At 42.1% G+C, this 12,910-nt stretch overlaps 1 protein-coding gene across 2 annotated transcripts in view; it reads left to right on the top strand.

Moving 5' to 3' along the window:
- nek6 (NIMA-related kinase 6) overlaps positions 1 to 12,884 on the top strand; it is a 90,853-nt gene extending 77,969 nt beyond the window's left edge. For both annotated transcript variants that reach the window (XM_029647394.2, XM_029647401.2), the window contains exons 8-10: positions 2,111 to 2,205; positions 9,755 to 9,868; positions 11,229 to 12,884. In XM_029647394.2, coding sequence (XP_029503254.1) covers positions 2,111 to 2,205; positions 9,755 to 9,868; positions 11,229 to 11,339 — 320 coding nt within the window. In that variant the 3' untranslated portion in view covers positions 11,340 to 12,884. The remainder of the gene's footprint in view (positions 1 to 2,110; positions 2,206 to 9,754; positions 9,869 to 11,228) is intronic.
- Positions 12,885 to 12,910: the final 26 nt, after the last annotated feature.

Genomic DNA, 12,910 nt, shown 5'->3' with positions numbered 1-12,910 from the left:
CAACTCAGGCATAGCCACATTTTCTGAATGGTTCCAGATAAACAAATGATCTTTAAATGTAAGAAGATATCAAACTTTTTTGTATTCACTAGTAAGAATTTAAAAAATAGTTTTAAAAAAAGACCCAGAATCTCTATTGATGGGAATGAAATGGAACAATTCACAATTACTAGATTCCACTGAGTTTTAATTGATGAAAAGGTATACTGGAAAGATCATATACAATTTGTCTGCAGCAAAGTGATGAAATCTGTTAGTATTTTACCTTTATTTAACTAGGCAAGTAAGTTAAGAACAAATTCTTATTTACAATGACAGCAACTTAATTGCCTTGTTCGGGGGTAGAAAGACACATTTTTACCTTGTCAGCTCAGGGATTTGAGCTAGCAACCTTTTGGTTACCGACCCAATGCTCTAACCACTAGGCTACCTGCCACCCTCACTAGGATACCTGCCTAGTATCATCAGAAAGATTAGTGTTTTAGTTCATCAGTCTTGCTTCTTAACTATTTTCTATAGCTTAATTGACCCATATCTCAATTACTGGAATATTTTCTGGGCCAGTACATATATATGCCTTCTAACTACACAAATGACTCATCCTGCAAAATACATTTGCAAAGACTAGCCACCTCCTCTAATTACCTGGCTCCATCTGTACTGGGAGTCAGTCAGCCTGATGAACCAAACTGCTCAGTAATCTTCTCCATATAGCCGAACTCTCACACACTCACACATTTAAACAAAACAAATATTATTATTTTTTCGGGTTTACTGATCAATTCAGTCATACATTTATAATTAGTATGTTTTAACAAACTTGTTTTATTCTTGTACATAGGTATTGTATATATATTTTTGTGGTGTGGTTTTCCTTGGGCTTGGTGTGGTTACACCTGCACATTGTTTTTTATTTATCTGTATTGTTATCTATCACTTGTTTTCTTTGGTGCAAATAAATAAAACTCAAAACTAAAACTAACCTCAGAGAGCAGCACCTTTTTAACAAACCCTCTCCGGTCTCCTTGGCAACTGCTCACAGTATCATGCTTTACTAAGGTTGCTGACCTACGCATGCGTTTGCATATGTAAATATATTCCATGTCTGCTTTCCCCCCTTTAGGTAGAGATGGAAAGATGGGCTGGGTTTTAGGGGGTTTGGGCTGGAGATGGAATGATTGTCAAACCAATAGATGGGCTGGGTTTTAGGGGTTTTGGGCTGGATATGGAATAATTGTCGAACAAATTAACATATGATGCATGTTGGTTTTGTGGATCGACTTGTCACCCCAAAAAAAGTATCAGTATATTGTCGCTAGTGAGGTGTTTTATATATTTGTATTTGATTCTCTTTCCATTATTAGCTGCTGGTCTTGGGGCCCTATTCAATCAAAAGTTGTCTAAATGATTTTGGGTATAAAAATATGCAGTAAGTCATGTCAGAAGCTAGCAGATTCATTACTTACCAACAACAGCTGCAAATTCCACGTTTTGAAGTTCACTTTCCTTGTTTTGGCTAACACACTCATGAATACGGCACTGTGGGTCAGAGTGCAGTATTTATTTGGTTTCATAGCACAAAGGTTTGTTAGCACATTTCTCACACTGGCTTTAGCCACAGAGGGAACAGGCCTGCCCCGGCAAGTTCAGGGGGGTGCCTAGCAACACGTTCCTTGGAGGAAGTCAACATATGCATTGAGCGACAAAGTCCCATGATTTGTGAATCTGTTTGGACCGAACAGATTCACAAATCATGGGACCTCACTAGCACGACAGCTAAATTGGCTTTGAAAAAAAAAGATTTTAGCTAATAGAGAAACATATCTAACTAACTACATTATGGCATTCACTAATCATAAAAGATTGACATATAAAATAAATGTAGGTGCATTTGTGGACAGAATTCATGTTTACTCAAACTTTTAAGTGTATTTTGTATTGTCACTATCCACTCCCCATTGGCAAATCAATTGGAATTGCAAAGTGTTGCGGTAGTCATCAGTAAAGCTATGTATTAATGATTGCTCAATCCCCATGTATTTGTCTCAATTTCAAATGTACGATTTATTGTTAAAAAGCAGTTGTCTAAAACCAGACCTTTTTGTCTCAGTGGGGACACCATACTACATGTCTCCAGAGAGGATTCACGAGGGTGGCTACAACTTCAAGTCAGACATCTGGTCCCTGGGATGCCTTCTCTATGAGGTAGGTATACTGCTTTTTCATTTGAGTCATTTAGGAAACAGTCTTATCCAGAGCGACTTACAGACGCAATTAGCGTTAAGTGCCTTGCTCAAGGGCACATCAACAGATGTTTCACCTATTCTGCTCGGGGGTCTGAACCAGCGATCTTTCGATTAATAGTCCAACGCCCATAACCGCTAGGCTACCTGCTGCTTAACAGGTGAGAGTTAGTGCTCGGCTAGATCACACTCCTGCATACCCACTAGCTCTCCAGGAAACATTTACACATCTGAAACACAGTAGGGCTGCGGACACTCAAACTATCAATTAAACTAAATCCTGCTTGGCTGGCAGAAACACATCTAGATGGAGAGGCCTATGTAATTGTAGTTGAAACACTGATTACTATTCCCAATACAATTCAATGGAAATTATACCCCCAGTTTGGCTGGGGTAGGCCATCATTGCAAATAAGAATTTGTTCTTAACTGACTTGCCTAGTTAAATAAAGGTTACATTTAAAAATAGAAAACATCCTTAATATTAGTGATTGCGCACCAGCTGTTAATTAACAGAGACAGACACCTGACCTGACGTCACCGTTCTGTCCTGCTGATGGACAGAAAACCCAGCTAGATTTGTATTTTCCATATCCTTGTTCATCCACGACTCATGAAGCATAGAATATTATAGTTCTTCGGATCACGTTGATAGGATAGTCTCGAATGGAGCTCGTCCGGGTTATTATCCAGGGATTGCATGTTCGCCAATAGAACGGATGGTGGAGGCAGTTTATCCACTCGCCAACGTAGTCCCTTCAGGTATCCCGCACGCCGGCCTCTATAACGCTGTCTCTTCCTCCTTTGAGTGTCAGGGATTTGGAACTGGTCCGAGATGAGCAGTATGTCTTTCACTTCCGATTCATTGAAGTAGAAATTCTCATCCAAATTGAGGTTAGTGATCACTGTTTTGATGTCCAGAAGCTCTTTTAGATCATAGGAAACGATGGCGGAAACACTACAGTGCCTTCAGAAAGTATTGTTTTGTTGTGTTACAGTGTTGTATAGCGACTGAGTTATAGTACAAATACAAATGTAGTATGGAGAAAAGTGAGAATGTTTTTTACTTCTCTCCACTTCAGTTGCTGAAGTTTTTATAGTTTCCCTCCCCACTAATTATTTGCTGTACGGATGTGTGTGTGTGTGTGTGTGTGTGGTGTGTGTGTGTGCGCACACAAAATGAACAGAAACAGCTCATAATTCCATTATTCTGGATGCTGACACTGTGTCAGCGTTATTAAACTGTCAATAGCAATGCTTCTTCAGTCAGTCATGGACTTGGCATTCTTTGTTGATAAAGACTAGGGACTGCATCACAAATGGCACCCTATTCCTTATATAGTGCATTACTTTTGACCAGAGCCCTATGGGAGCCCTATGGGCCCTGGTCATAAATAATGCACTACATAGGGAATAGGGTGCCATTTGGGATGAAGGCTAGAGCTCGCTGGGCGTAAGGAGCTGTGTGCTGTGTTGTGAGGGAAGCTGAATGGCCAGCAGTATGTGTTGTGAGGGAAGCTGAATGGTCAGCAGTATGTGTTGTGAGGGAGGCTGAATGGCCAGCCGTATGTGTTGTGAGGGAAGCTGAATGGTCAGCAGTATGTGTTGTGAGGGAAGCTGAATGGTCAGCAGTATGTGTTGTGAGGGAAGCTGAATGGTCAGCAGCATGTGTTGTGAGGGAAGCTGAATGGCCAGCAGTATATGTTGTGAGGGAAGCTGAATGGCCAGCAGTATGTGTTGTGAGGGAAGCTGAATGGTCAGCAGTATGTGTTGTGAGGGAAGCTGAATGGTCAGCAGTATATGTTGTGAGGGAAGCTGAATGGTCAGCAGTATGTGTTGTGAGGGAAGCTGAATGGTCAGCAGTATGTGTTGTGAGGGAAGCTGAATGGTCAGCAGTATGTGTTGTGAGGGAAGCTGAATGGCCAGCAGTATGTGTTGTGAGGGAAGCTGAATGGTCAGCAGTATATGTTGTGAGGGAAGCTGAATGGCCAGCAGTATGTGTTGTGAGGGAAGCTGAATGGTCAGCAGTATGTGTTGTGAGGGAAGCTGAATGGCCAGCAGTATGTGTTGTGAGGGAAGCTGAATGGTCAGCAGTATGTGTTGTGAGGGAAGCTGAATGGCCAGCAGTATGTGTTGTGAGGGAAGCTGAATGGTCAGCAGTATGTGTTGTGAGGGAAGCTGAATTGCCAGCAGTATGTGTTGTGAGGGAAGCTGAATTGCCAGCAGTTTGTGTTGTGAGGGAAGCTGAATGGTCAGCAGTATGTGTTGTGAGGGAAGCTGAATGGTCAGCAGTATGTGTTGTGAGGGAAGCTGAATTGCCAGCAGTATGTGTTGTGAGGGAAGCTGAATTGCCAGCAGTATGTGTTGTGAGGGAAGCTGAATGGTCAGCAGTATGTGTTCTGAGGGAAGCTGAATGGTCAGCAGTATGTGTTGTGAGGGAAGCTGAATGGTCAGCAGTATGTGTTGTGAGGGAAGCTGAATTGCCAGCAGTATGTGTTGTGAGGGAAGCTGAATTGCCAGCAGTATGTGTTGTGAGGGAAGCTGAATTGCCAGCAGTATGTGTTGTGAGGGAAGCTGAATTGCCAGCAGTATGTGTTGTGAGGGAAGCTGAATTGCCAGCAGTATGTGTTGTGAGGGAAGCTGAATTGCCAGCAGTATGTGTTGTGAGGGAAGCTGAATTGCCAGCAGTATGTGTTGTGAGGGAAGCTGAATTGCCAGCAGTATGCCTCTCTCACATCTTCCATGCAGCATCACCAGGTCACTGCATGGAATGTAATTCTCAACTATTCTCTCTCTCTGTCGGTCTCTGCTTATACTTACATATAAAATGTCCCTCTGTCTCCCCCTTCCTTGTCTCTCTCTTTTTCTTGCTCTTCTCTGTCATGGGACAAATAATATCGAAATCAAGAAAATTGATAGGGAGTTTCACAGAGTTTTAAATGGGAATCAGAGAGAGAACGTCAATGTTAAAGTGATTTGATTTTCATTCCAAGAGTCTCACTTGACAGACTGTTAACATAAATGTTCTAATTGAGTAGCTGTCTAGCGCACGCAAGATTTTGGTTCTGGATTCTGAAATTACTATTCCACTGGACTAGAGCTATTTAGACTCAGATGTTTTTCCAAAGAAAGTACTGAAGAGAGAGAGATATATAATCACATCTCATGCAGACACCATGATAATATTCAAAGAACCTGGCTGATTGATATTCAGATACACGGAAGGTGGGAGCCAATATAACCACAATTAGAAATCTCTTTCACAGTTTTCTTCCACTCACACTAAAACAAAAATCCAGAAAATCACATTGTATGATTTTTAAGTAATTGATTTGCATTTTATTGCATGTCATAAGTATTTGATACATCAGAAAAGCAGAACTTAATATTTGGTACAGAAACCTATGTTTGCAATTTCAGAGATCATACGTTTCCTGTAGTTCTTGACCAGGTTTGCACACACTGCAGCAGGGATTTTGGCCCACTCCTCCATACAGATCTTCTCCAGATCCTTCAGGTTTCGGGGCTGTCGCTTGGAAATACGGACTTTCAGCTCCCTCCAAAGATTTTCTATTGGGTTCAGGTCTGGAGACTGGCTAGGCCACTCCAGGACCTTGAGATGCTTTTTACGGAGCCACTCCTTAGTTGCCATGGCTGTGTGTTTCGGGTCGTTGTCATGCTGGAAGACCCAGCCACGACCCATCTTCAATGCTCTTACTGAGGGAAGGAGGTTGTTGGCCAAGATCTCGCGATACATGGCCCCATCCATCCTCCCCTCAATACGGTGCAGTCGTCCTGTCCCCTTTGCAGAAAAGCATCCCTAAAGAATGATGTTTCCACCTCCATGCTTCACGGTTGGGATGGTATTCTTGGGGTTGTACTCATCCTTCTTCTTCCTCCAAATACGGCGAGTGGAGTTTAGACCAAAAAGCTCTATTTTTGTCTCATCAGACCACATGACCTTCTCCCATTCCTCCTCTGGATCATCCAGATGGTCATTGGCAAACTTCAGACGGGCCTGGACATGCGCTGGCTTGAGCAGGGGGACCTTGCGTGCGCTGCAGGATTTTATTCCATGACGGCGTAGTGTGTTACTAATGGTTTTCTTTGAGACTGTGGTCCCAGCTCTCTTCAGGTCATTGACCAGGTCCTACTGTGTAGTTCTGGGCTGATCCCTCACCTTCCTCATGATCATTGTTTCCCCACGGGGTGAGATCTTGCATGGAGCCCCAGACAGAGGGTGATTGACTGTCATCTTGAACTTCTTCCATTTTCTAATAATTGTGCCAACAGTTGTTGCCTTCTCACCAAGCTGATTGCCTATTGTCCTGTAGCCCATCCCAGCCTTGTGCAGGTCTACAATTTTATCCCTGATGTCCTTACACAGATCTCTGGTCTTGGAAATTGTGGAGAGGTTGGAGTCTGTTTGATGGAGTGTGTAGACAGGTGTCTTTTATACAGGTAACGAGTTCAAACAGGTGCAGTTAATACAGGTAATGAGTGGAGAAGAGGAGGGCTTCTTAAAGAAAAACTAACAGGTCTGTGAGAGCCGGAATTCTTACTGGTTGGTAGTGATCAAATACTTATGTCATGTAATAAAATGCAAATGAATTACTTAAAAATTATACAATGTGATTTTCTGGATTTTTGTTTTAACGTCTCTCACAGTTGAAGTGTACCTATGATCAAAATTACAGACCTCTACATGCTTTGTAAGTAGGAAAACCTGCAAAAATCGGCAGTGTATCAAATACTTGTTCTCCCCACTGTATATGAATAAATATGTGAATGCTTTCTTAAAGACAAGGAGGGTAGCAATATCCTTTCTGAAAGCATTGTACCTTAACAGTGCTGTATAGTTCCCCCTCCTTCCCTGTGTGTGTGTGTGCGTCCCCTATCCTCTCCCTTTGCCTACCCTCTGTCTGGCCCAATCCCAAATCAATCCCTAAGGCCCATGCCCCATGCACTTGTGGAGATTTGAGAGCATTTCCCCTTGCCCTCTGATAGGCTAGCTAGGTGGAAGTTTCACCATGTTGCTTATACCAATCATATCGTCTCACATCTTCACAAGTGCATAGGGTTTAGAGGTCTATTTGGGATTGGGCCACTGATCATGCTAATGAGCATGGGTCACAGCTCAGGGTCAAAGGTTTCAATCGGATTCCTCCCTATTAAAAATATAACCATCTCTATCAGGCAAGTCCACTCAGCCCATCTCACCATGACCAGGCATGAGAATGAAAGAAATGAGAGATTGAGAGATAATAAGTAATGATGAAATTAATGATGATGAAATACATTTCTTATTATACACTGGGTGGTTCGAGCCCTGAATGCTAATTGGCTGACAGTGCCAATATATCCTCCAAACACCGGCTTTGAGGGATTATCACTTTATTATTATCACGGGTTACCAACATATTCAAATAGTGGTTGACATATTTTCATAAACTTTTTAAAAATTAATTTATTCATACTATTTCATCCTTCCACAAGACATAGTCCCGACACAAATCTAGGGTTTCTAGAGACGCGAACCAGTCATTCAGTCTCTTTGTTTTGTATCTATGGGATGTGACCCAGTTGTTCAGTCTTTTTGTTCTGTATCTATGGACGCGACCCCGTCACTCCGTCTTTTTGTTCTGTATCTATGGGATGTGACCCAGTCGTTCAGTCTTTTTGTTCTGTATCTATGGGATGTGACCCAGCTGTTCAGTCTTTTTGTTCTGTATCTATGGACGTGACCCAGTCACTCCGTCTTTTTGTTCTGTATCTATGGACACGATCCAGTTGTTCGTTCTAAAATGTTCCATTGCCATACTGGCTGCCAACGTTCTTATCCCTTGCCTGCTAGCTAGCCAACTACGGCTAACTTAGTCACGTCAAACAGTGCAGCCAGAATAACAACAAAGTAGTTACATTTGCACTTGTTGAAGCTGTTTTCTAGTGACACTTATTTCAATACATCATAACAATGAGCTAATGAGGCACGATTTCACCTGGCATAGAAAATGTGCTCACTCGTCAGGACACTGTTGTTCAGAGGAGCTAGCCAACAACACAGCTACAGTAACACACTCAATTTAAAATGAAGCTTGAAAGACTGCAAATTAGCTGCGTTTCATTTTACCTTTTTTCAATAGAATTTTTGTTGTATATATCCATAAAAAGCCGATTCATGATTTCGACTGGCTAAGAAACACTGTGTCTGTCTTGTCCCGACACGTTCTTTACTATGGGACTGCTGGAGATCTAATTTGAATATTAAAACAATGTTGCAAATGTCAGAGACAGACAGCGAGGTTTATACAAATCTCTGCTGTTGAAAACCTAATGATAGTCTAAAAGAAATGTGAGATCATGTCTAGATGCTTTTTATAGTGGAGATCAAGTTTATAAATTGCCTGGCTGGGCTGATGATCCAGCGGATTGCGCAGTCAGATGGAAAAGAGTAAAAGGAATTTTAACATCATAGATTTAGCCGGTGATAACTTGTGGAATAGACACTGGCTGGAATGCGGTACTAACCAATCAGCAATCAGGAATATACCCACCCGTTGTATAACAGACCGTACACCACGGGTATGACAAAATATGTATTTTTACTGCTCTAATTATTTTGGTAACCAGTTTATAATAGCAATAAGGCACCTCGGTGGTTTGTGGTATATGGCCAATATACCACGGCTAAGGGCTGTGTCAGCGTTGCGTCGTGCCTAAGAACATTTAAGGAATACCTAGGATAGGATAAAGTAATCCTTCTCACCCCCCCCGCCCCCCCCCCCTTAAAAGACCTAGATGCACTATTGTAAAGTGGCTGTTCCACTGGATGTCATAAGGTGAAAGCACCAATTTGTAAGTCGCTCTGGATAAGAGCGTCTGCTAAATGACGTAAATGTAAATGTAACATCCCTTAGCCGTGGTATATTGGCCATATACCACACCACTTTGGGACTTATTGCTTAATCATAAAGAGGGTATAAAATGCTTTTGATTTCTACTTTCATGATTTATGAACTGAGAAGCTCATATGGTCAGATATGGTCAGTTGGCTTCTTTAAATCTGCCTAATTTATGATAATGATGGCTTGAGTTTAGCTTGAGTAAACACCTAGCTACTGCAAAAGCTGTGCACCAGTCCAGTGTCCTGTCATTTTTCTATGGAATTAATATCCTAACTAATGAGTCATCACAAGAGTATGAACTCTAAAGCACACAGCATGAATGGAATATTATCACCCAGGTTACATAATCCATACAACCACTCCTTCCAAACACATAGTAGTATGTCCTGTATATATTAGCCGTGTTTCTGAGCAATGACAAACCCAACATTCATACAATATAAATACTTTCAGGAAGGTGCACTTCCTTGCAGGCAGGAAGTGCAGTACAGGATATTGCTTCATCCTATTTTTATATAATTTTTTTGTACTCATCCACCCAATAACCACTGGTGTGATTTTGTGATAATTGCATTGTTATAATCCAGAATATTTTTTCTGTAACAGATGGCTGCGTTGCAGAGTCCATTCTATGGGGACAAGATGAACCTCCTCTCTCTGTGTCAAAAGATTGAGCAGTGTGACTACCCTCCACTCCCACCTGACCACTACTCTGAGAAGGTAAGAACAGGTCAGAGTAGACCCTCCAAGAACTCATTTGGAAGTTGCATTAAGTTGATTTTCACAATGTCATTCTCATTAAAAGCAAGTCTAAGAAGTGGTAGATCTGGTCTATGCGCGCTAATTATTTGCTTCCCGGTATTAAGTTACGTTTTTGCATCTTTTACTTTGAGTTTTGTACACCAACTTCAAACAGCTGAAAATAAAATGAAAAAGGGCCTCAGTCTGAGCCACTCTTTTCAGTCATTGGCAGTTTAAGAGAGCAGTGTCAGAGACTGATTAGCTACAGCACTACTTCACTGGCACAGTATGACAGAAGAGGAGCAAGACTGACAGCACTTTAAATGAGGCCAGACAAAGCCTTGTACACCATCACTCTACCAGATTAGCCTTCCACACATAGCACTTTCTGCCCTTCACCACCATGCCTCTCCATCTCGCCCTTTCTCATTCTCTCTCTCATTCTCTGGTGTAGCCCCAATCTGTCTGCCTGCATGTCTGTCTCTCTGCTGCTCCATCTCTCGCTCTTTTGTCCCATTCTCTCTCCTCATCTTGTTCTCTGAGTGCAGCCCTTGTCTATTTTCCTCCCTTTTTCCCCCTCTCTCTTCTAGTGCTGCACCTGTCTCCCCTTTTCCATGTCTCTCCATCTCTCTCTCTCGTCTTGCTCCCTCTCCCCGGTCTTGTTTTTTGCTGAGCGAAGTGACAGCTCGGTGTTAGCTGCTTTGGCGATTTAAAGGTCAGGACTCCAACAGCTCATGTCGCCACTCAAATCAGAGCTCTGGAAATGGGGTTTAAGACAGGCGCAGGACACGCTGTGTCACTAAGGTGTTTCTCCCCCCACCCCACCCATCGCCTTTGATTGGCATTAGAGGCCCTCTTTCTGTCGAAACTGACGAAACAACAAGGCACAGACCAACTACAACTTTCTGTAGGCATTACTCATGCTTTAGGCACTTCCTGCAGCTGACAAAAGAAGTCGTTGTTTGCCGATTCGCCGAAGCTTCTGCACATGGTTTTAAAATGCCAAAATGTCTTTGTGATGAAATGTTAGCAGTCAAAGAGATCTGATCCATCCCTATGTGGTTCAGTTACAGTTTAACTTTCTCTGTGCTCTGGAGTCCCTTGGTTAGGAAGTTCTGATCTTTTAAATGACAGCGGGGGCAGACTCTCCCAATGGATTGTATGTTCATGGACGTGGAAATGCATTGAACTTAGCTTTAACAATTACACTTCTTATGTAGGAGTTTTGAAAGTCCTCTTCGGTCTGTGACGTTTCTCATATGTTCGTGTTAGAATATTCTTAATGGGCTGTAATGTTTCGTACAATAAATAAACTGAATGCTTCTTGTGTCATCCACAGTTGCGAGACCTGGTCAGCATGTGCATCAAGCCCGACCCGGGCCAGCGCCCTGACATCGTGTTTGTTCTGCAGATCGCCAAACAGATGCAGCTGTGGACCTCCAGCACCTAAGCCCCCCCCTCCACTTACCTCCGTGTGGACCCCCATCCTGACTGAACCACAGACCCACTCCCAACCTGCCTGGCTAGGACCAGGTTGTTTAGCTCACGTCTCAGAATTCGAGGAACTGATGAAACGATTGAGACTGGCATGACTGGACTGACTTTTTCTTTATCTTCAAATGAGGACTTAGACTTAATGCTGCGTTCACGTTGCGTCGGAAACTCGGGACCTCAGAGTTAAGTATAGAACTTCCTCCCAAGTGGGGAAATTCGGGATCCGACTCTTCCGCCTAGGTTAGCGAGTCGCAAATTTCCGACATTATGTGAACGTGGTTTAAGTCCAGTTGTTTTTGTCCTCAATGACCTGGAGAGTCACTTCATTCGGTGGTCATGGGGATTTCTGTTTTTAGACTGTTGCGGTGATTCCAGCGGACAGCATCTTGTCTGGCCTCTTCGCTAACAGGAGAGAGCTCTGTCTCACAATGATGTCACAGAGGGTTCGCTCATCAGCTAGGCAGGCCTTTTTTTTGACTAGGCAGGGGTTGCATTCCAAATAGATCCTGACTTTTTCAGGTAAACCGTATGAATTGAAGGCCTAAATATAAATCTCTTTCAGTGCTGTTTATTTTTCTGCCTTACACACATTGTTTAGAAATAATTATTTTTTTAATGTTGCTTTAAATACCTCTGATCTGTATTTTGCATTCTTGTGTAGTGTCGTTTGTAATCCTAAGGCATTCAATTAAGTGGACTTTGTTTCATAATTAACCATAAGATACAAAACATTTGAGTCAGCGTTAGGTCCTCCCAGGTCACACCTCGTGAGTTCTCTGCAACATGAGACACTTGCTACAATCACCAAGCAACACTGGTTTGAAATGGACTTCAGGACTTGATAACGTCTCCCTTTTCAAGGACCTCAAATGGCATAATATAGAACATTGTCAAGGCTTATGGCCCGAGCTTTGTACAACTTTAGACTAGGTTTTTCAACAACAACAAAGTTATTTGCAGGAAACTGCCTGGGTGATGGGTGTTATGCTGTTGCTTGACACCCATGCTATATTGTAATTGCGTGTATAGATCATAAATGCAGTTGACTGTCCACTGATGACTTTGTTCAGAGAAGGAATTTAATTTGAGATGTACTGTGAAATGATTTACATTATGTAGAAACAGCGAGAAGAACAGTTACAATTGTGCTGTAGAAACATTTAGAAAATGTTTGCCTTGACAGCACTAAGCGGCAGATAGACGCTAGATAAAGAGGGTAAGTGATTGAGTCAAAGTTTACTAGTTTAGAAGACTGCAAAAACCTCAGTACTTATATTTTAGAAATTCTATTATATGTGCTTGTAAAATATCTAGAGCTTTCAAAGACTATTCTTTGTAATGATTTTTCACTCAAAAGTAGTGTGTAGGCTATGGTTTTATTTTGTAATTGTACTTTCCTGTGGGGATTTGACATGATTTTGTGGAATCACGTTCAAGTGTTTCCCTTTTTGCATTTTGTAGTAGATAAAAGGTTTATAAAATATTAATTCTTATACTCTTACATTTGATCCAATTTCAATTCCTTTC

Source organism: Oncorhynchus nerka, linkage group LG4, assembly GCF_034236695.1.
Source record: "Oncorhynchus nerka isolate Pitt River linkage group LG4, Oner_Uvic_2.0, whole genome shotgun sequence".
NCBI lineage: Eukaryota > Metazoa > Chordata > Actinopteri > Salmoniformes > Salmonidae > Oncorhynchus > Oncorhynchus nerka.
Note: the sequence above shows the minus strand (reverse complement) of the source record. Positions and strands in the feature narration are given on the sequence as shown.